The 25,250-nt window shown below is 40.1% G+C and overlaps 1 protein-coding gene across 3 annotated transcripts in view; it reads right to left on the bottom strand.

Moving 5' to 3' along the window:
* The window catches only part of RWDD2A (RWD domain containing 2A), a 45,738-nt gene that overhangs the window by 4,759 nt on the left and 15,729 nt on the right, over positions 1 to 25,250 (bottom strand). For all 3 annotated transcript variants that reach the window (XM_082250093.1, XM_082250095.1, XM_082250094.1), the window contains exon 2: positions 10,886 to 11,115. In XM_082250093.1, coding sequence (XP_082106219.1) covers positions 10,886 to 11,086 — 201 coding nt within the window. In that variant the 5' untranslated portion in view covers positions 11,087 to 11,115. The remainder of the gene's footprint in view (positions 1 to 10,885; positions 11,116 to 25,250) is intronic.

The raw sequence follows: 25,250 nt of genomic DNA, 5'->3' as shown, positions 1-25,250 counted from the left end.
GACAGCAAATCTAAAGAAATTGCCAAAGATTTTTCTGTCTTGGAATCGCAGCTGCAAGACACTCAGGAACTCTTAGAGGAAGAGAGGTGTCAAAGGCTGAGTTTTAGCACAAAGCTCAAACAAATGGAAGATGAGAAAAATGGCTTACTGGAACAATTAAAAGAGGAGGAGGAAGCAAAGAAAAACCTATCAGAGCAAGTCGCAACATTGCAAGCTCAGATAGCGGATATGAAAAAACACATGGAAGAAAGCGTTGGTTCATTAGAGAATGTTGAAGATGTGAAAAAGAAGTTTGATCAGATGCTTGGTGAGGAGAAGACTGTGTCTGCAAAATATGCAGAAGAACGCGACCGTGCAGAAGCGGAGGCGCGTGATAAAGAGAGCAAAGCCCTGTTCTTGGCTCGCTCTTTGGAGGAAGCTCTAGAGTGTAAGGTTGAACTAGAAAGAGTTAACAAGCAGCTGTATACAGAAATGGAAGATTTGGTCAGCTCCAAGGATGATATTGGGAAAAGCGTTCAGGAGCTAGAAAAGTCTAAGCGAGCCTTAGAACAGCAAGTAGAAGAGATGAAGATTCAGTTGGAAGAATTTGAAGAGGAATTACAGGCAACAGAGGATCTGTCCCAAAGAGGGGATAGTTTGCCTGATGTAGTTCTTAAAAGGATCAGTGTTTTGGGGTCTGTCCTGAGTGAGCATCAGGAATTTGATGACATGTTGTTTGAATCACCCCTCTGGAATAAACAGTTCCTTCAAAAACTTCAAGCACTGGAAAATGTATCATTAGAACTTCAGCAAACAAAGGAGCTGTGTAAGAAATGTGATGATTTCTCAGTTCAGGCTGAAAGTCTAGTGGAGAAAACTAAGGCAGGTGATATAAAGCTTGGAGAAAAAAGCAAACACCACCTAGTGGAGAAAACTAAGGCTGTTGGTGAAAACGTGAAGCAAATGAATAAGTGCCTTTCGGGGAATATTTCCAAAATGGAACTGGTGAAAGACAGGTGGCAGAAGTTTGATCGTGATCTTGAGATACATTCCATGTGGAGTTCAGATAAAAAAAAGGAACTAGGTGACCTTGAGCGGTCAAATAGTTCAGCAGATATGCAATTCAACCAAATCAAGGAAATACTAAAGGAGCTACAAGGGAAAAGTAGTGCAATAGCAGAAAGTGCATTGAAGAAACCTGTAATAGACTGTGTTGTCGCCTTTGACCCATATGTTGGTGGAAGGAAAGTTGATGATGTCTCTGGAAAAAGGAACAGGGGTCACTTTGAAGAAATGTGTGACCGCCTGTTGTCGCAAATGGAAGGTCCTCTGCACAGCATCTTAGAGCAAGCTAAGCTCAAGAAAGAAGATCATTCCCTTTTACAACAAAGAGTCAATGATTGTGTACAGCTGTATGGAGAGGCAACTCAAGTCACAGAGGGACGTCAAGAGTCCCTACTTGGAACAAAGCTAAGTGAAGCAGAGGTTCTCAAAGTTTGGTGGAAAACATTTATGATTGCAGAGAAAGGCGGCTCAAGAATGTTGAAGACATTAAGACTAGCACAATTGAGTTGCCTATGGATCACGGTCCTCCATGGTGGATAGGACAGACGGTTATGCAGGACAAACTTGAGAAGGAGCAAAATGATGCCAAAAATGCAGTTGAAGAATGTGTATATGAGATGAGGGACAAGTTGTCTGACATTTATGAGAAATCTGTCAATGAAGATGACAGAAACAGTTTCATCCTGAAGCTTGAAGATACTAGGAGGCTTATCAGTGAGAGTCAAGAGCAGTGCCTGACACATGCGTGCCTGGAAAACTGTGTCCCAACCCTAGGGTTGAAACAAAAGGGGGGGGGGTATGTGACAGGAAGTCAGGTAAATCTGTGGATGTAGTCACAGACAGGAGATACATTTCCACCTGGTTTAGAAAATTCACCAATTACTATAGGGTGTCAGCTGCAAAGGTAGCCAGAACTGTCTAAGGACGTTGAACAGACTTCAGCTGTTCAGAATGAGGAAATTAAGGCCTCTATAATTTGTCCAGAGGAAGTCTAAGGATTGCTGCCTCCTGACGCTGTGTGAGCTGGGGAGAGGAGGACAGTCAGATGAATGCCCCCTGAAGCTGTGTGAGCATGGGGAAGACCTCCTGGAGCGATGTGCGCTGAGGTCTTGGACTATTTCTATGTGGAAAAAAATAAATGCACTGTTTGCTATGTGAAGAGACAAGCAAAGGAATGGTTGCTATGTGAAGAGACAAACAAAGGGATGTTTTCTATGTGAAAGGAAAGTCCAAGAACATGTGCTGTGAGAAGAGAAAATAAATGGACTATTGAGTGTCTGCTGTAGGATCAGCAAAGTTTGCCCAAGAGTAGGTTGGAGACAGACTCCGTAGGTAGGTTCCTGTATGTGAGAAGGTAGCCGCCCACAGTGGCAAGGATTTATTTTGTGTTTTATTTTTATTTTGCTGTTTTTGAGGCTTGCACTTGTGTGAAGAAAATTGCATGAATAAACCAAACTGTTGTTTGCAACCACTTCTCGGCTATCTACCTGTGTAACTAACCCCCCCAAAGGGGTCATCCACACCCGCCAACGAGCTAAATCCCCACAATATTTTATATATATATATATATATATATATATTGTAACTTACCAAGCCTTAGATGTGGTGGCTGCATTATATTTTTCTTGTTTCAGGTTTTTTACCACCTCATGATACTGAAAGTAACACATTTCCTGTCCTAGGATGACAACCCTGTCTTATGCTGGCCTTACACGTGTACAATCTCGCTAGAATGAGAAAGTATGAAAATCACTCATTCAACCATTCAACGGTACCTTCATGGACCCAACTAATTTCAACTAACTTTTTGCTTGAATACCATGTCAATATCTCAATTTCCGTAGAACGAACTTTCTACTTTCGAAATAACTTTGATAAGCGCATGTGCTTAAGACTAGTTATGATCATTTTTTTTGACTGGGATAGAATGATTTGAAAATTATCCAATCCCACTAGCTTCAACAAAAAATTTCAGTACTTGCCCTTTGGTTTTTTTCACTCACCCTGGTTTAAACTGATTGTTTAATTGTCCCCTTTAACTATAAATAAATGAATATTCTGAAAACAATAATTTTCTTTAAAACAAATCTACAGGTGCAAGACCAGCTTTACTGTACAGTATTTATGATAGAACAGTGTTATCACCCCTAAAAGGACAAAAAAAGCTTCCCCCTCTCCTCTTCCCAAAGGACAAAAAGTTGTTCCAAAGACCATAAAGACAGCTAACAATAATGTTAACTGATAACAGTTAGCAGAGCCAGAAAGCATAGGAAGTTTTTAGCTCACAGGATTTCTGACATAATTAACAGGTATTTTTTGCACCTATGGAAAAGAAATAACAAAATGTATTTCGATGTTAAAGTTATCACACCAAAGAGGCCTCATTGTAAGGGTTTACATGCACTCTAAGGACGTTCATGAACCTAAAGCTTTACCCATCCTATATATATATTATGTCAATAACAAAACAGGTCCATGTAAAATTTGAAATTGATATACCGTATTCCCATAAAACATTTAAGTGTTTAAAACTAAGCTCCAGAAATTTAGACACTTTCTAAAATCTGCTGGCTTACTATAGGTTAAGGCAAACAAAGTGCATGCCACCTAAGGGCCTCATCTCTAGTTCACATTTTAACTCAGTGCCAGGAGCATAGCTATTGCTATACTTCCAGTGCTCCGATGCTGAACCTTCTGGTCCCAGCTCCTGCAGCTGCAGAGTCGTATGCAGCCACTTTGCCCACCCCTCCCCTCCTTTCCCAATTCCAGACAGCTTTGTAATATGTGAGCACCGTCAATATAGTGATAGCTGTACTCCCAGCACTCAGTAAAAGTGTCAATCGTAAACAAAAGCGATAAGACAACGAGGTGGCATACACATTGATTTTACAACGTGGTTGAATTCCTGGGGTTCAGCTTTAAGGACATGAAAGCAATAAAATGATAACATGGACAAAAGTTTTATCAGATTCTTGGAGGTCTATTTACAAAAATTTTCACATAAAATTCATAAATCTTTCACCCAGGATTCACTAATTTTCCAACATAATCCAGATAACAAAATGTGTAAATCATGGGTGAAAGTTGTGTGAATCTTGTGTGAAAACACTTACAGATAGAACCCCTAAAGCTGACCTTTTCCCATTGCCATGATTTATCATGGTTGCAGCCCTCTTCCCCTAGACATACACACTATGTAAAGCTCCCTTGTTTTCCAATTGTTTCGTTTTCTTTTTTTAATACTTTGTGTGCAGCCCGTCCCCATCCCCCATTCTCATCAAGGCGAGAATGACATCTCCTCCTCTCCTGCAGCTTCCTGGAACATCCACGTTAGATATCCCCAAGGTTTTGGGTTCATTATACCAAGAGGAAGAGGATGGACATGGCATTGGAGGTGGGCGGAGCTTGCATGCATCATCAGGGTGCAGGTTATCTGTACCTGGAAGAGACAGCCAGGCTCCCAATAATGTCAGAAAGAAGATAGTGAGGCAGGTCATAGTAGGACAATGCTAGAATCGCTGAGCAGGTTAGTAGGTTTACGTAGATACCAGCAGTGACAGAAAAGAAGGGGAAAAAAACGTACACACAGGGACTGAAACTTTTCTTTAAGTTTGCCACACGTGACTCAAATTTTGGCACCACCTGGTAGAAATTGTTGGCTAAACTGTGACTGCATCACTATTTGGGTATTCAGACAGCCTCGGATGCTATAGCTGTCTGAACACTATAGATTTGTCTATTTACTCTGGAATAAACTATCTGGTATCGCTCATTCAGTCCACAAGTGGGTATGGCTAGAATTTGTGTTTAGAGAACGGTTATGACCACTTTTAATAGATAACAGATCTCAATAATACTGTATATCTCAGGCAGATCCCAACCACCCTAAAAAGAATATAAAATCATTAAAAATTAAAACATTAACCAAGCTTTTTACCATTAAACTTTCTTCTAAGCTAAACTCCATAAATGATCTGCATCGCACAATGACATTGGTCCAGCTTGGCACAATGAAAGGAACCATATTTCTTAGCTGGGAAAGCTGACATTGTAGCATTAGCCACTACTACAGTTATAGCTGAAATCTTCTTGGCACTGATCGGGTTCTATGTGAGCAACTTCTCCTCTGCACACTAATCACAGAGCGTTGCTCGGTCAGCATTGCCGCCATTCACAAAACACCTTGCATTTTTTTATTATTAATACAGGGTCTGGTCTGATTGGGTGCCAACTACTACAGTAATTTTCAGCTTTCTCAATGGCCCATCAGGTATGAGATGAGATATGTGTACTTTCAATGTGTCAAGCTGGATCAATGTACTGTAAAGTATTCAATACAGATCATTCTTGGAGTTCAACTTTAATCCCATAGCAGCATCCTTGGAGGCAAAAAAACAATAATTTTGAATAATCTTCAGAAAATCTGCCAATGAAACCCATCAAGCAATATGTTTATTTTGACTCCTCACTATTAAGCCATTATACACTGACAGGCATCTAATTTGGCCATTTGGTCCTTCACCCATGCACAACTGTATGTTGCACAGAAGTCCGGGGTTACTGATAAGAGACAACTTCATATGGTCTGCAGAGTAATATCATAAGGTACGATATTTATCTAGGTACCACTTCCACTGAATTTAACTACTGCCAATACAAAATGAATCCGCAATATATAAGATCTGAGATCATTTACTTAGCATAACATTAGCATAGCAGAATGATACAAAACAAAATAATAAAAGGCCATTCTACCCTTGCACGGTACGCTTAAATAAATAAATTATAAATTAACAAAAAAAAAAAAAGAGATTCAGCCCAATATACACACACACACACACACACACACACACACACACACACACACACACACACACACGTAGAAAGGAGCTAATTAACTGTTCTCAACTGTTTCAGCACAGAGGAAACCTAGAAAAAACTTCCTGCTAAAAATGACTATATCTATAACTTATGATACATTAGTGTGATGGTCAGTGGGAAGAATGCTCCTTACACTTGTGCTCATTGGGAAGAATTACCCCCTTATAGATAGCTACAAAGATAAATGGTGTCAGTGGGAACTTACCTGAGAGGCAGAAATTGCTCATTGCTCAAGGAACCCATAGCAAACTCTAGAGGAAACCTAGGTTTCTATGGAAGCATTGGAAGCCTGGTTGAGAAACCCTGACCTAGAGTAAACAAATGCAGATAGTGCCCCAGCCATGACTCGACCCAAGGAAAAAGACTGAAGGTTTCAAGGAGAGAGCCGCTCAGGTGTACACAATCCAGCAGTCAGAGGTCGGGTGCACATCAGATCCGCAATCTCTGGGGCAATTTTGACATAAGAGATGAAAGACTGCACTCTGACCAGAAAGAATTGGTAGTTTTATTCATGAATCCATAAAACAGATATAGACATCAAGGACAGGAACCAAATAGTTGACGCATTTCACAAAATGACATTCACTTAATCATACCTAGTTATGATTAAGCGAATGTAATTTTGTGAAATGCGTCAACTATTTGGTTCCTGTCCTTGACGTCTATGTCTGTTTTATGGATTCATGAATAAAGCTGCCAATTCTTTCATAGTAGAGTGCAGTCTTTCATCTCTTATGTCAACCCAAGGAGCCCAGTATTGCTAGATGAAAGTAATAATCACTGCACTGCTCCCCCATAGGGAAACATCACAGACATACATCCAGGAACTTTCTGAAAAATAATATTATCAGTGTTCCCTCGCAGTGGAATAGTACTTACTGAACAATATCTTTGCATTTTATCTTTTATGGCAATAAGTGGAGTCAAACTTTTCTTGGACCTGATTATAACTAACATAAAAAATTTAATTTTGGTTTTGTTTTGCTGCACATTTGCATTACAAAACTGGTGTTCTGGAGGCCCTACATTTTATCAATGGCAATATAATTTTAAATGGAGGGGAGAAGGGTTGTATTAGGGCATGATAAACCATTTTCTAAATAATGTAATCCAACTACTTACCATCAATCAGTCTTAGTGCCGGTTCACATTTATGCGATGCGGGAACACTGCGAATATACAGCGTGTTCCCGCATCGCATCCGCAGCACAGGCCGTTCACACTGCCATATGCGATACGCTGGGGTGTCAATTCAAAGTTAACGACACCCCCAGATCAGATCGCATATCGCAGTGCGATCTGAGAGTTCGCACAGAATCGGATTGCACCAGTGTGAACCACCATGCGATCCGATTCTGCTGCGGACAAAAAAAAGGGTCCTGTGCTTGTTCAGTGCGATTGCAGTGCGAATTCAGCCAAATTGTATGGCTGAATTTGTACCGCACAGACATCACATGTAATTTTAGGAGAAGTGCGCTCCGAATTACATGCGATCTCTGTGATTGCATAAATGTGAACCGGCACTTATATTACAAAGTGGTGTCCCATTTATGAAGGATAACCTGTTACAAATGGGCAATATAATCTGAGGATATTTATTTTGGAATCTGTAGTTAGTGTATTTTTAGTGACCACATATTTAAAGTAATTTTAATTTTTACCTTTAAATTCTGCTATGACTTTCACGTATTTACACGCAGCAGCTTTCACTTTTTTGTTATTGTACAATGTACTAGATACGGAGATGTGTAGATTGGCTACTAGAGGGAACTTCAATTATATCAACTGTTTTTTAAGCTATCAGCCACATAAGCAGTGCACTGATTTCAATGAGTTGGCTGACTTTTAGGGTGCATTCACACTAACGAATGCACCAGCTCAGTGATTAGCTGCGAGAACCGCAGCTGCAGTTCCCACGCAGTGAGTAGACAGCCCCACTGAAAGCAATGGGAGGCTGCTCACTCGCATGTTATCGCTCATGCAGTAATTGGCCCTGGATGCATCAGTCTGTGTCCATGGCCAATCAATAGCATGTTATCGCCTTGCTTCTTTCAAACATGTGTTAGGGTGGGGACCCATGAAACTGTTGTGTTTCTATGTTTTCAGTTCACAGCATTACATGAGGATTTCCCTGGATTAAAAAAAAAAAAAAAAAACTTTGACTACTGCAATTTGCTCCTAGTTCTCTTTCTTTTGGATGATATAATATATATACAGAGGGTAAAATAAATATTAAACACGTCACCATTTTTCTAGCTTAATATATTTCTAAAGGTGCTATTGACATGAATTTTTCCCACATCATTCCATACATACAAAGAAACCAAAACAAATAAGTTCAGAAATGAAGTTATGTGTAATAAAATGGAATGATACAGGGAAAAGGTATTAAACACACTAACTGAAATGTATTTAATACTTCGTACAAAATTCTATGTTGGTAATGACAGCTTTAAGACGTCTCCTGTATGGAAAAACTAGTCGCATGCATTGCTCAGGTGTGATTTTGGCCCATTCTTCCACACAAACAGTCTTCAAATCCTGAAGGTTCCATGGGCCTCTTCTATGAACTCTGATCTTTAGTTCTTTTCTTAGATTTTCTATTGCATTCAAGTCAGGTGATTGGCTGGGTCATTCTAGCAGCTTTATTTTCTGTTATTAAAACCAACTGATATTTTTCTTGACGTTGTGTTTGGGATCATTGTCTTGCTGAAATGTCCACCCTTGTTTCATCTTCATCATCCTGGTAGATGGCAGCAGATTTTTATCAAGAATGTCTTGGTACATTTTTCCATTCATTCTTCCTTCAATAAAATTATTTTTGCCAGTACCATATGATGAAAAACAGCCCCACACCATGATGTTCCCACCTCCAAACTTCACTGTTGGTATTGTGGGCATCCAAAGAGTTCAACTTTAGTCTTATCTGACCAGACTATATTCTCCCAGTATTTTACAGGCTTGTCTTAATGTTGTGCAGCAAACTTTTAACGAGCTGCAACATGCTTTTCCTTCCGCAATGGAGTCTTGCGCGGTGAGCGTGCATACAGGCCATGGCAGTTAAGTGCATTACTTATCGTTTTCTTAAAACTAAACCTACTAATTTCAGGTCTTTCTGAAGTGGTCCTTGGCTCTTGGACAACTCTTATGATCAGGGCTCGACAAACCCCGGGCGCAAGGTCGCATTTGCGACTAGAATTAGCGACCTGGCGCCTGGGGTGCCCTGCAGGACGTGTCCTGTCCCTTTTGCGCTCCCACGTCCTCCCCGAGTGCACGGACTTCCGCGCCGTCCGAAAATTGAGGCCCCGGCTTTTCGGCCTTCTTCTGTGAGATGAGAGAGGCTTCAAATGGGGAACTGGCACCCTCTTGTGGTGGCCGGGAGTAATGACTGTTTCCACTGCCTGTTCTCAATGCATTCCTATCTCCCTGTCCAGTTAGTTACCTTTGCTTAAAGGTAAGTGGACAGGGAGTGTGGTTATTATTATTAATTTTATTTTTTAAATTTAAAAAAATAAATAATAACTTTTTCTTTTTTTTTTAATTATTGAAAAAAAAATGTATTTTTCTTTTTTTCAATTATTAAAAAAAATTATATATATATATATATATATATATATATATATATATATATATATATATATATATATCTTTTTTTTTCCCTCATCGCCATGCCACAACCGAAGGCCCCTTTCACACAGGCTGTCTGATCAGGTCCGCCTGTCAGTTTTTCAGGCAGACCTGATCGGACCCTTCATTCTCCTTTTTTGGAGCAGTAATCTGCCGCCATCTGATCCTGTCCGCCAAAAACAGACGGATGGTGGTTCTATTTTCTATCCACCCCGTGGATCGGATCAGATGGCATCGGATGGAAAGAGACAGACAGTCTGTTTCCATCCAATTGCGCTATAGAGTAGAGTGGGGTTCTAGTCGTATTTATGTGTAAATTTAGTATCCGTTTTATTAAATAAAGCTTGGTTGTTAGTTTAAAAAAAAGAAAAAAAAAAAACTGGCTCCTAACTTTTTTAGCTGGCTCCTAGATTTCAGGAAAATTTGTCAAGCCCTGCTTATGATAATTATTTTCACTCCTCTGTGAGAAGGTTGTGGATGGTTTATGGTGAAATTATGTTCTTTCTACTTCCGGATTATGGCCTCAACAGTGCTCACTGGAACATTCAGAAGTTTAGAAATCCTTCTGTAACCAATGCCATCAGTATGTTTTGCAACAAAAGGTTGCGAAGGTCTTGAGAGAGCTTCTTGTTTTTACCCATCATGAGAGGTTTCTTGTCTGACACCTTGGTAATAAGACATCTTTTTATAGGCCATCAGTTGGGACTGAACCACCCGATATTAATTTGCACTGACAAGGGGCAGGATTGCTTTCTAATTACTGATAGATTTCAGCTGGCCTCTTTGCTTTCCATGTCTTTTTGCGCCTCCCTTTCTTCATGTGTTCAACACTGTTTCCCTGTGTCATTCAATTTTATTACACATAACTTAATTTCTGAACTTAGAGTATTTGTTTTGGTTTCTTTGTATGTATAGATTGCATGAGTTGTTACGGACATGTGGTGAAAATGTCATGTCAATAGCAACTTTCGAAATACTGTATATTTACCTAGATAAAGGGTGACGTGTAGAATACTTATTTTACCCGCTGTATAGTAAAAATATATACAGTATTTACTGTATATATCAAATCAGAAATCCTAAGTACTAAGACACCCCTATTGTAGTAGTATAACAGATGTAGCAAAACAATGGCATCTCACCACTGGGATCCCTGAGAGATAAGCTTAAAAAAAACCCAGTGGGTGACTCATTATCAGCACCTATTCAGAACTGAAATGTAGACGGGACATTTAGACCTTTAAAGGCTTCTTTAGGTGGAAAGGACTTAAAGTCATCCTAAAATACAATATAATGGATTGAGAGAAACTATTGTAAAATATAAAACCCTTACCTTCTCATCCTCTGTCTTAACAAACACTGTGTATCCCACAGATGGTGGCAGAGACTGATAAATTCCTTCGACATACTTTCTTATTAGGGGAACAGATTTGGCATCATTCAGTATAATGTCTTCTTTGTTAGGAAACATAGAGAAGAGCATTTCCATCTCTAGTAGCTGAAGTTCAAGGCATTCCCTAATGGAGGCACTCATAGCAATAACAGAGCTTCTTCCAACCTTACCTACAATAAAATATAAAAGATAAATGATTTAAATTACAAAATGCCTCTTCTTCTTAAAAGTAGAAAAAAACCCATGTTAAAAGATCGGTAGGTCAAGAGATTTGCCAGCTATATGCTTCTACTCTTTATATTGAGTTTGTCTTCATCCTTCCTGCCTTCCTATTTTAATGGGAAAGCCTTCTTGATAAACAGACATTCTCAGGAGGTAGGAAGGGTGGGTCCTACTTATTTTATTTCAAGAAATGTCATGATTTAAAATGTGATTTCAGCTGCTTTTATCTTTTCATAGAATGTTATGCATTTTTTCATCCTATGATCAGTTACTATTGTCCTGATTTACTTTAACCACTTAAGCCCCGGAGGATTTGGCTGCTAAAAGACCAGGGTTTTTTTTGCGATTTTTACTGCGTGACTTTAACGGACAATTGCGCGGTCATGCGACGCTGTACCTATACGAATTTGACGTCCTTTTTTTTCTCACAAACAGAGCTTTCTTTTGGTGGTATTTGATCACCTGTGCGATTTTTTGATCATGCGCTATAAACAAAAAAAGAGCGTCAATTTTGCAAAAATAACAATATTTTTCACATTTTTTTTATATGAAATTCCCCCCTCAAAAAAAATGTAAAAATCAAAATTTTTTAACATTTTCAGCCAATTTGTTTTATGCTACATATGTTTGGTAAAAAAAAAAAAAAAAAAATAAAAAAAAAATCGCAAAAAGCGTATTTTGATTGGTTTGCGCAAGAGTTATCGCGTTTACTAACAAAGGGAAAGATTTTTGTCATTTTTGGTGTTTTTTTTTTTTTAACGAGTAATGGCGGCGATCTGCGATTTTTTTTCGGTACTGGGACATTGCGGCGGACAGATCGGACCCTTGACTGACATTTTTGACACTTTTGGGGTTACCAGTGACATTACTGCAGTAATCAGTGCTATACATATGCACTGTTACTGCAAAAATGACACTGGCAGGGAAGGGGTTAACTGTATTGGAGAGGGAGGGGTTAAGTGTGTCCTAGGGGCGTGTTTCTAACTGTAAAGGGACATGGCTATTGGTGTAAAAACAAAGATCAACAGTCCTACATAGTAGAACCGTCTGATCTTCATTTTTACACCAGGGAGAATGACGGGCGGCTTGTTTACATAACTTGCTCCGCCTTTCTCCCTTCACCGGAGCGATCGTGAGTGACCGGCGGACGATCGGGTCCGCCGGTCACTCGCAAGATTGGCTCGCAAGTCAGTGACAGGCGAGTGACGTACCGATACGTCACTCTGCCTGGCCGGGGCTGACCGCCACAGTATAAAGTCGTGCGGCGGTCGGCAACCGGTTAAGCATGGTTACAATCTTGTTTAGCAAACATCAATCACATTAGCTCCTGATCTCAACATTTCCAGCTATTATCTGTACCACAGGTATTGCCCCAATGTGGTATGTGAAACCAGTAAAGAAAATCAGTGGAAAAAGAATCGATTTCATGCTATCATCTTTACTCCAGGTAATCGCCCAGTATGGTAGATAAAATCAGGAAAGACGGTCAGATGTAAAATCATTTACTTCTGGGTATGATCTGTACTCCAGATAATGGCCCAGTATGGTAGGTGAAATCAGGTAAGAAGGTCAGAAGTAATATAATTGATTTTTGCTGCCTCTGTTGGTCTCCCTATTTGGTATTCTGCTGTGGAGCGTTGTACCCTATTGTATCACCAGGCGCAACTCACAGAGTCTACAACAAGCAACAACTTTAAAACAAAATACATGTGGACAGGGCTTTTTTTCTCAGAGAATAGGTGCAGGAACTCATCCCTTCCCTTAGGTCACGCTTGTCTCTGCCTCTAGAACCACCTATAGAACCACTCCATTTAGAGAACAGGGAACCATGTATGATTTGGGGGGCTAGCATGAGCCCTTAGAGTTTGTTACTATAGTAAAAGCAAAAATAGACCCACTAAAGCAAGAATAGACCCCTCAAGCAGCAATAGACAGCCCCCATATACAGTTGTGGTCATAAGTTTACATACCCTGGCAGAATTATGATTTCTTGGCCATTTTTCAGAGAATATGAATGATAACACAAAAACTTTTCTTTCATCCATGGTTAGTGTTTGGCTGAAGCGATTTATTATCAATCAACTGTGTTTAGTCGTGGTAAATCATAATGACAACAGAAACTACCCAAATGACCTTGATCAAAAGTTTACATACCCTGGTGATTTTGGCTTGATAACATGCACACAAGTTTACACAAAGGGGTTTGAATGGCTATTAAAAGGTAACCATCCTCAGCTGTGATCTGTTTTTGTGTAATTAGTGTGTGTGTGTATAAAAGGTCAATGATTTTCTGGACTCCTGACAGACCCTTGCATCTTTCATCCAGTGCTGCACTGACGTTTCTGGATTCTGAGTCATGGGGAAAGCAAAAGAATTGCCAAAGGATCTGCAGGAAAAGGTAGTTGAACTGTATAAAACAGGAAAGGGATATAAAAAGATATCCAAGGAATTGAGAATGCCAATCAGCAGTGTTCAAACTCTAATCAAGAAGAAAATGAGGGGTTCTGTTGAAACCAAACCATGGTCAGGTAGACCAACTAAAATTTTAGCCACAACTGCCAGGAAAATTGTTCGGCATGCAAAGAAAAACCCACAAATAACTTCAGGAGAAATACAGGACTCTCTGAAAACATGTGGTGTGGCTGTTTCAAGATGCACAATAAGGAGGCACTTGAAGAAAGATGGGCTGCATGGTCGAGAAGAAGAAAGCCATTACTACGCAAATGCCACAAAGTATCCCTCTTACAATACGCCAAACAGCACAGAGACAAGCCTCAAACCTTTTGGAAAAAAGTCATTTGGAGTGATGAGACCAAAATTGAGCTTTTTGGCCACAACCATAAACGCTACATTTTGAGAGGAGTCACAAAGGCCTATGATGAAAGGTACACCATTCCTACTGTGAAACATGGAGGTGGATCGCTGATGTTTTGGGGATGTGTGAGCTACAAAGGCACAGGAAATTTGGTCAGAATTGATGGCAAGATGAATGCAGTATGTTATCAAAAAATACTGGAGGAAAATTTGCATTCATCAGCCCGGAAGCTGCGCATGGGACGTACTTGGACATTCCAACATGACAATGATCCTAGACACAAGGCCAAGTCGACCCGTCATTGGTTACAGCAGAATAAAGTGAAGGTTCTGGAGTGACCATCTCAGTCTCCTGACCTCAATATCATTGAGCCACTCTGGGGAGATCTCAAACGTGCAGTACATGCAAGACAGCCCAAGAATTTACAGAAACTGGAGGCTTTTTGCCAGGAAGAATGGGCAGCTTTACCATCTGAGAAGATAAAGAGCCTCATCCACAAATACCACAAAAGACTAAAAGCTGTCATTGATGTTAAAGGGGGGCAATACACGGTATTAACTGGGGTGTGTAAACTTTTGATCAGGGTCATTTGGGTAGTTTCAGTTGTCATTATAATTTAAAAAGAGTAAACACAGTTGATTGATAATAAATGGCTTTAGCCAAACACTAACAATGAGTGAAAGAAAAGTTTTCGTGTTAACATTCATATTCTCTGAAAAATGGCCAAGAAATCATAAATTCTGCCAGGGTATGTAAACTTATGAGCACAACTGTATCCAGCAAAGAGACAGCCCCTATATATCTAACAAAGTAAATAGACATTCCCATATATTCAAAGAGACATCCCAATATGTTCAGCAAAGAAACATCCCCATATATTCAAAGAGAGCCTAATCTAGCAAAGAGACATCACAAAATATTCAAAGAGACATTAACATATATTCAGCAAGGGGATGGCCCAATTCAGCAAATAAACACCCCAAAATATTCAGAAAAGAGACATTCCCATGTATTCGAGAAAGAGATAGCCAAATCCTGCAAAGACACATCCCCATCCAGCAAAGAAGCATCTCAAAATATTCAGCAAAGAGACATCCCCATATATTCAGCAAAGAGACATCCCCAAGTCAGCAAAGAGACATCCCAGAATATTTAAAGAGATATTAACATATATTCAGCAAAGAGAGGGCCCAATTCAGTAAAGAGACATCCCAAAATATTCAGCAAAGAGACATTCCAATGTATTCAGCAAAGAGATGGCCCAATCCAGCAAAGAGACATACCCCATATATTTAGCAAAGAGACATCCCCATATGGTCTAAGAGACAGCCCCATCCAGCAAAGAGAAATCCCAAAATATTCAGCAAAGTGACATCCCTATATATTTAAAAAGAGATGGCCCAATCCAGCAAAGAGAAAGTCCCTATATATCCAGCAAAGGGACAGCCCAATGTATTCACTAAATAAACATCCCCATATGTTCAGCAAAGAGATGACTAAAGCCAGCAAATAGATATTCACATATATTCAGAGAGACATCCTCAATCCTGCAAAGAGACATCCCCTTCCAGCAAAAAGACATCTCAAAATATTCAGCAAAGAGACATCTCTATATATGCAGCAAAGAGCCATCCCAAAACATTCAGCAAAGAGACATCCCCAATCCAGCAAAGAGACATACCCATATATGCATAGAGACATCTCAATACATTCAGCAAAGAGACATCCCCATATATTTACCAAAGAGACAACCTCAGTATATTCAGCAAAGAGACACCCCCAATCCTGCAAAGAGACATCCCCATCCAGCAAAGATGTATCTTAAAATATTCAGCAAAGAGACATCCCCAATTCAGCAAAGAAACAATACACAGCACAGGCCCACATCCAAGCAGCATTACCAGACAGCACCCATCCAGCAACATTGTCAAACAATTTACCCCAAAATATTGTGTCTCCAGTCCACAGCACTGAGCAGTCACAGTCAGGCCAGTTTTCAGGGTTCCCGTGCGCTCCGCAGCTCTTCCACACAGCGGAGCTGCAAATGACACTAAAACTAGCTTCCTGTCTGCAGGGAGAGGTGGAGTGCAGATTATTTCACTCCGCTTTCTCAGGCTGCAGCCGGAAGTAAGTGAGCTGCATCGGTGCAGCCGCCCTGCTAAGCAACAGAGTGCTTTACTCCCTCTTTGTCTCTGGGATGGCAGAGGTGCGAAATGCCTTTCCGGCATGTTCTGACAGAAAAAAGCCCTGCCTGTGGAAACTTTTTATTATTTTATAAGCATCCTGCAAAAGATGTGCAAATCATTTTAAAATCATTAGACTGCTCAGAAAGTCAAGAAGGCTCTACATTACTTATGAAAATGAGAATATAACAAAGGCCTTGGTTATAGTAGCATGCAGCTTCCAACAGAATTGATTCCAAACAAATGATATGTCATTATGCAGGAGCAGTGCATGGCATTGCATTTTTCCTTTCTTCCCTACCAATATACTGTACTTCACAAGACACTAGCAGCAAAGTAGACATCCTGTTTTTATTTTCAACTCTGTGTACTTTCTCATCACATGGCATAACTTGTTATACAAAATAAACTCTTCATATTCTCTTATCTGGATGCCACATGTACAGTAAAACGATGCGAACTGTGGTCAGCAAAAGGCATATCGCTGCCTATCACAACAACAGAAAGCAGCAGTAAAAGGACCATGTCGGTATATACATTTGGGAGCTGCCATTGCTAATTTGCCTTAAAAGGTGGAAGTTATGTTGCTGATTTACTAAAGGAGTTGAGATTTCTCAAATTGTGTGGATATTTGCTGCAATTATCCAATCATGTATAAATCAAATTCCTAGTTGCAGTATTTTCTTAAAATTTTAGTCAGCTGATGTACTTGCAGGGCTCTAATGAGGAAAGTTGCAGTGTTTGCATCCCTTTAGAAGTGACTATCCTTTAAACGTATCTCACTAAAAATTACATTTTTGTTGACAAGGATGTCTAAAATCTGACTTGTATCGTTGTGCAGACTTCTGGGAAAATCAGTGAACCAATCACACAATCAGGAAATTACATTTCTGGGGGGTGTTTTGTAGGCCCTATTGCATTGCATTTTACAGGAAATTACGGCGCTGCAGATTGAAGAGGAAAGATCATTTTTAATAACATTCAATTATAATATGACTGTAGCAATTGCATAGCTATATTTTTATCTGATATTTTCTTCCCCATAAAAGTGGAGTAAACCTTTAAATCAGTCCAGTGATTCACTAAGTAATGAAGCAAGGTAAAAGATAACAGCCCTGAAGCTTACGTGTTTATTAATAGGAAGCTGGTCTACTACCAATATGATATTTGTATGGGTTTGTCTAGACATTCCTTTGCTCTGCCTGTGGTGGTATTTAGAAGAATCTCTCTTTAACCTCCCTGGCGGTATGATTCTGTCAGGAATTCTGTTCCAAAAGCGGTACAATTCTTTTCATGGAAATTTGGCGTTATGTATTAAAGGCCTACAATTCTTAGTAATTACTGACTTAAAACTTACCAAAACAAGACTCTAGTACACATCCCAGATGTAATGAATTTGAAACACAAACACATGAATTATAATCCAATCAATAATAGAATTTTATTCAAGAAGGCAAGGAAAAATAATGAAATTTGTCAAAGAAATTCAATACACATCCTGAGTGTGAAAAAGTTTAAAGCAGGGCACTAGACAAAGTCCGACATTGCAATCTGGGCAAAAGTACCGTGTTTCTTTTCGGACTTTTCTTCCATTGCCATCCTTTTTAGAACAACAGACGACGCACATCCTGGTAGGCGCCAACTTTTTTGGGGTGGGCGGTACAAAGTCCACAAAATGACGGCTTGTCAGGCGCTCTGGATTGCCAACATCAACAGCACGTCGTCCGGGTCTGTTTGCAGATACTGATGATGGTGTCGGGTGGTTGATGAAAATCTGCTCAGCCACCTTCCAAATAAAGTCCGAATGAACGAGGGGTATGGCAGTGTTGGCTTTGTAAAGAATATAGGCGTTCCAGAGGCACTGTTCTAGGAGATGCCTAAAAATCTTTTTATAATACTTTTTTTGTTGCTTCCGCATCGCCGGGTAAAAGGTCATTGCCTGATCGGCTCGATCGACACCTCCCATCGTGTGATTGTAGTCGATCACGACTTGCGGCCTCAGCATATCTGCTCCCTGTTTTGTGCGGACCATGGCAGTGGTGGTGTTGTGCACGGTGCTCATGAGACACACGTCCTTTTTGTCTCGCCACCGCATTGCCATCATTTTACCCGTTTGAAAGGCAACCATCTCTCCTTTTTTTTAGCTTTTTCTTGCTAAACATGGATGGCATGTCCAGCCGTTTTGACCTAACAGTGCCATACACATCTGTTTTGTTTCGGATTAAAACTTCAAATAGTTCCGGAGAGGTATAAAAGTTATCTGTTGTAACGCAATATCCCTGGTTCAAAAGGGGGTCCAGCAGTGAAAGGACAGAGGATGTGGCCATCCCATAGCCGCTGTACTTGGGATCGAACTTTGTACCTTTCCCGGTATAAATTACAGCATTCCATATGTATCCTGTGGACGACTCACAGAGCATGTAAGATTTGATCCCGAACCGCGCTCTTTTCGATGCAATATATTGGATCCAGCTCAGGCGTCCCTTGTAGGCCATGAGACTTTCGTCCACACAAACATCCCTGTCTGGCACATAGGTCTGCTGGAAGTTTTTGACGATCGTTTGGTACACCTCCCAGATTTTCTTGAGTTTGGGCGCAGGATGCGTGGCCTCATCAAACTCCTCGTTGTTCGCAAAATGCAAATTTTTCATTATCAGAGAAAATCGGTACTAGGACATCACTGTGCCAAAAAATGGAGTGGCCAGCATCCTATTCGTGGTCCAATACCATTTTTGGAGTGGTTTTCCCACCACCCCCTGAAGGATGATGAGTCCTAGAAACTTCCAGATGTCCTCGCTACTGACTGGTTCCCATTTTCTGGAACGGGAAAATTTGGCGCGCAGCGTAGCGGACTGCTGCTCCTGGTAACGATTGGTTTCAGCGACTATCTTTAGAATTACCTCCTCCATTAGGAATAACTTGAGGTACGCCAGGGGGTTGTCTCTCTCCACGTCAACCTTCATCCCCGGAGAACCAGTGAAAGGGAATCTCGGGGGCGCTGCCTGGTCTGCGTCGCTGTCCAAAGGGCACCAAGTGCGCACATCACCTAGGTCAGGTGCGGGATCATCGGCGTCACTTTCGGGATCAGTGTCGGTGCCAGAGTCAGATGACAGATCTCCGCACAACTCACTGTCGCTCTGTTCTGCGAGCAGCTCCGTGTCGCTGCCGCAGTCGCTCAGCTCATCAAAAAGCGCATATGCGGGACAGCGCTTTTTTGATGCCATTTTCCAATTATTTTTATTCATGCAAAGGACAATGGCAAGGGGGCGCTGAGAGGGCACTGTGTCTTTTACCACTTTTAGCAAAGTGATACAGTGTAATCCTCTCAGATTAGTGTTAGTGTTTGGTGTTACATTGATTTTTACTCCCAGTTCCGCTCCCATGCAGCATTGCTGCTGCAGGGAACGGAAGCAGGAAGTCCTCCTACCGACAGACGAGCTGCAGAGATCTCACTGGCGGTCACAGCAATGAGAGCTCATCGCTGGATCGCCAGGATAAGGTAAGAGAAGCTCCGCTGCGCTGTCTGCACTGTCTGCACGCTCTGCCCATTGACCCCGAGCGTGACTCGGGGATACCGCTAATAGCAGAAAATTCCTACCCCGAGTCACGCTCGGGGATACCGCTAAGGCGGTTAAGAGCCAATACTTTAGAAAATGACTGAAGCAGATAAGGCACATATTGGGTTGATTTACAAAAGCGAAGGTGGGTGTTAGAAATTAAGGTGAACTTGTGTATACTTTGAACATTAATGTGTAAAAAAAATGTAAAAAAATGATTTTTTTTTCTAGTACATGACTGCATATTGGGTGAACTGACTCTACCCTCTAAATCAGGGATCTTCAAACTAAGGCCCCCCAGCTGTTGCGGAACTAAAAGTCCCATGAGGCATTGTAAAACTCTGCCATTCGCAGACATGACTAGGCATGATGTGAATTGTAGTTCCTGAACAACTGGAGGGCCATAGTTTGGAGACCCCTGCTCTAAATCAACTACATGGTCTATCAGAGATGTATGCTTCACTGCATTTCATTATCAAAACCATCATCATTTTAGAAGAAACTCTAGCCAGCATATATATGCTTATTTTCACATTGGAGTATTCCAAAAGCCTGGTCAGCTCCAGTTGAGAACCAAAGGTGGTATATCAATGGAAATCTGGCCCTGATGACAAGTGACACCACTATTTCCAAGTTCTGATTTGCAGTTTTTGACTGTCACCAAGCCATCGCTCTAGTCTGTTAATAATAATTTATTATCACACTGTTCATAGTCTAAAGTTCAGGCAGGTGACATAGGAAAGCAGTTTTACAGAGTAGGGAATGGTTATAGGGGGTGCCCAGGGATGCCTGTCCAAAGATTTGCCAGTGTCCAATAACCTGAAGGTAGCAGAATATAACCTATGGTCTGAAATGTGCTATTTGTAATGACTGCAAAAACTGATGTCTGACTCTGGCAAGTGTTTTACCATTTATACATTAGGCATCCTTTTGTAAATTACACTCTGATTTTTTATACATCTTCTATAATGAGAGGAAAAATATTGGGACTTGAAAATCAAGCATTACCATACATGGGGACATACTAAAACATTTAATGTGAAAATGGCTTAATGTAGCTTAATGTGTAATAAAGTGCCTAAACCATAACCAATTGCCCTGAAACTTTGCACAGACTAAGTTTTTAACTTTTCTAATATATCCTAGAAGTTTCATGTAGTTTGGTCTTCCAGAAGGCAAACAAGGGACATTAAGCTTGTTTTTTGGGGAGCTTAATGTGGCTTAACGTACAAAAAAGAGCTTAGATGTTAAACAATTTCCCCCAAACTTCACACAATAGAAGACTCTATTGATGCTAAGATAGTCTGAAAATTTTAGCTCATTTGGTAAATCACACCAAAAGTTATTCACATTAAGCTATTTTTTTACAATACTAAAACGTTTAATGTCCTTAGCTTAATGTGAAAAGAGCTTAATGTACCAAAATGTACCTAAACCTCAACCAATTGTCTTGAAACTTTGCACAGCCCAAGTTCTGCACTTCCCAAAGCTATCCTGGAGGTTTCATCGATTTTGGTCTCCCGCACGGAAAACTGGGGACATTAAGCTCTTTTTTTGGGGCGCTTAATGTGGCTTAACGTACAAAAAAGAGCCTATATGTGAACCAATTTCCCTCAAACTTGGCACAATAGAAGAGTCTGTCTATTCCAACATATTCTGAAAATTTCAGATCATTTGGTAAATCACACCAAAAGTTATTCACATTAAGCTCTATTTTGCAATCATAAAAACGCATAGCTTAATGTGAAAAGAGCTTAATGTACCAAAATGTGCCTAAACCTCAACCAATTGTCTTGAAACTTTGCACAGCCCAAATTCTGCACTTCCCAAAACTATCCTGGAGGTTTCATCGATTTTGGTCTCCTACGTGGAAAACTGGGGACATTAAGCTCTTTTTTTGGGGAGCTTAATGTGGCTTAACGTACAAAAAAGAGCTTAGATGTGAACCAATTTCCCCCAAACTTGGCACAATAGAAGAGTCTATCTATTCCAACATATTCTGAAAATTTCAGATCATTTGGTAAATCACACCAAAAGTTATTCACATTAAGCTCTTTTTGTACAATACTAAAACGTTTAATGTCCTTAGCTTAATGTGAAAAGAGCTTAATGTACCAAAATGTACCTAAACCTCAACCAATTGTCTTGAAACTTTGCACAGCCCAAGTTCTGCACTTCCCAAAGCTATCCTGGAGGTTTCATCTATTTTGGTCTCCCACGTGGAAAACTGGGGACATTAAGCTCTTTTTTGGAGGAGCTTAATGTGGCTAAACGTACAAAAAAGAGCTTTGATGTGAACCAATTTCCTCCAAACTTGGCACAAAAGAAGAGCCTATCAATTCCAACATATTCTGAAAATTTCAGATCATTTGGTAAATCACACCAAAAGTTATTCACATTAAGCTCTATTTTGCAATCATAAAAACGCATAGCTTAATGTGAAAAGAGCTTAACGTACAAAAATGTGCCTAAACCTCAACCAATTGTCTTGAAACTTTGCACAGCCCAAATTCTGCACTTCCCAAAGCTATCCTGGAGGTTTCATCGATTTTGGTCTCCCACGTGGAAAACTGGGGACATTAAGCTCTTTTTTTGGGGAGCTTAATGTGGCTTATGCCCCATACACACGTGCAGATTATCTGCAGACTTTTGTCTGCAGACTTACCAAAACCATATAATATGAGGTCAAACCTAAACACTTTGAATTTGTATGCAATCCGGCAGGCCCTTGCACTAGATAGAAAAGGTAAGTCTGCAGACAAAAGTCTGCAGATAATCTGCACGTGTGTATGGGGCATTAACGTACAAAAAAAAGAGCTTAGATGTGAACCAATTTCCCCCAAACTTGGCGCAATAGAAGAGTCTATTTATTCCAACATATTCTGAAAATTTCAGATCATTTGGTAAATCACACCAAAAGTTATTCACATTAAGCTCTTTTTGTACAATACTAAAACGTTTAATGTCCTTAGCTTAATGTGAAAAGAGCTTAATGTACCAAAATGTGCCTAAACCTCAACCAATTGTCTTGAAACTTTGCACAGCCCAAGTTCTGCACTTCCCAAAGCTATCCTGGAGGTTTCATCGATTTTGGTCTCCCACACGGAAAACTGGGGACATTAAGCTCTTTTTTTGGGGCGCTTAATGTGGCTTAACGTACAAAAAAGAGCCTAGATGTGAACCAATTTCCCCCAAACTTGGCACAATAGAAGAGTCTGTCTATTCCAACATATTCTGAAAATTTCAGATCATTTGGTAAATAACATCAAAAGTTATTCACATTAAGCTCTATTTTGCAATCATAAAAACGCATAGCTTAATGTGAAAAGAGCTTAACGTACCAAAATGTGCCTAAACCTCAACCAATTGTCTTGAAACTTTGCACAGCCCAAATTCTGCACTTCCCAAAGCTATCCTGGAGGTTTCATCGATTTTGGTCTCCCACGTGGAAAACTGGGGACATTAAGCTCTTTTTTTGGGGAGCTTAATGTGGCTTAACGTACAAAAAAAAGAGCTTAGATGTGAACCAATTTCCCCCAAACTTGGCGCAATAGAAGAGTCTATCTATTCCAACATATTCTGAAAATTTCAGATCATTTGGTAAATCACACCAAAAGTTATTCACATTAAGCTCTTTTTGTACAATACTAAAACGTTTAATGTCCTTAGCTTAATGTGAAAAGAGCTTAATGTACCAAAATGTGCCTAAACCTCAACCAATTGTCTTGAAACTTTGCACAGCCCAAGTTCTGCACTTCCCAAAGCTATCCTGGAGGTTTCATCGATTTTGGTCTCCCACACGGAAAACTGGGGACATTAAGCTCTTTTTTTGGGGCGCTTAATGTGGCTTAACGTACAAAAAAAAGAGCTTAGATGTGAACCAATTTCCCCCAAACTTGGCGCAATAGAAGAGTCTATCTATTCCAACATATTCTGAAAATTTCAGATCATTTGGTAAATCACACCAAAAGTTATTCACATTAAGCTCTATTTTGCAATCATAAAAACGCATAGCTTAATGTGAAAAGAGCTTAACGTACAAAAATGTGCCTAAACCTCAACCAATTGTCTTGAAACTTTGCACAGCCCAAATTCTGCACTTCCCAAAGCTATCCTGGAGGTTTCATCGATTTTGGTCTCCCACGTGGAAAACTGGGGACATTAAGCTCTTTTTTTGGGGAGCTTAATGTGGCTTAACGTACAAAAAAAAGAGCTTAGATGTGAACCAATTTCCCCCAAACTTGGCGCAATAGAAGAGTCTATCTATTCCAACATATTCTGAAAATTTCAGATCATTTGGTAAATCACACCAAAAGTTATTCACATTAAGCTCTTTTTGTACAATACTAAAACGTTTAATGTCCTTAGCTTAATGTGAAAAGAGCTTAATGTACCAAAATGTGCCTAAACCTCAACCAATTGTCTTGAAACTTTGCACAGCCCAAGTTCTGCACTTCCCAAAGCTATCCTGGAGGTTTCATCGATTTTGGTCTCCCACACGGAAAACTGGGGACATTAAGCTCTTTTTTTGGGGCGCTTAATGTGGCTTAACGTACAAAAAAGAGCCTAGATGTGAACCAATTTCCCCCAAACTTGGCACAATAGAAGAGTCTGTCTATTCCAACATATTCTGAAAATTTCAGATCATTTGGTAAATCACATCAAAAGTTATTCACATTAAGCTCTATTTTGCAATCATAAAAACGCATAGCTTAATGTGAAAAGAGCTTAACGTACCAAAATGTGCCTAAACCTCAACCAATTGTCTTGAAACTTTGGGCAGCCCAAGTTCTGCACTTCCCTCAGCTATCCTGGAGGTTTCATCGATTTTGGTCTCCCACGTAAAAAACTGGGGACATTAAGCTCTTTTTTTGGGGCGCTTAATGTGGCTTAACGTACAAAAAAGAGCCTAGATGTGAACCAATTTCCCCCAAACTTGGCACAATAGAACAGCCTATCAATTCCAACATATTCTGAAAATTTCAGATCATTTGGTAAATTACACCAAAAGTTATTCACATTAAGCTCTATTTTGCAATCATAAAAACGCATAGCTTAATGTGAAAAGAGCTTAACGTACCAAAATGTGCCTAAACCTCAACCAATTGTCTTGAAACTTTGCACAGCCCAAGTTCTGCACTTCCCAAAGCTATCCTCGAGGTTTCATCGATTTTGGTCTCCCACACGGAAATTGGTTCACATCTAGGCTCTTTTTTGTACGTTAAGCCACATTAAGCGCCCCAAAAAAAGAGCTTAATGTCCCCAGTTTTCCGTGTGGGAGACCAAAATCAATGAAACCTCCAGGATAGCTTTGGGAAGTGCAGAAGTTGGGCTGTGCAAAGTTTCAAGACAATTGGTTGAGGTTTAGGCACATTTTGGTACATTAAGCTCTTTTCACATTAAGCTATGTGTTTTTATGATTGGAAAATAGAGCTTAATGTGAATAACTTTTGGTGTGATTTACCAAATGATCTGAAATTTTCAGAATATGTTGGAATAGATAGACTCTTCTATTGTGCCAAGTTTCG

The sequence above is a fragment of the Pelophylax lessonae genome, assembly GCF_965119305.1.
Source record: "Pelophylax lessonae genome assembly, chromosome: 3".
NCBI classification, from domain to species: Eukaryota; Metazoa; Chordata; class Amphibia; order Anura; family Ranidae; genus Pelophylax; species Pelophylax lessonae.
This window is presented reverse-complemented; position numbering and strand designations above follow the sequence as displayed.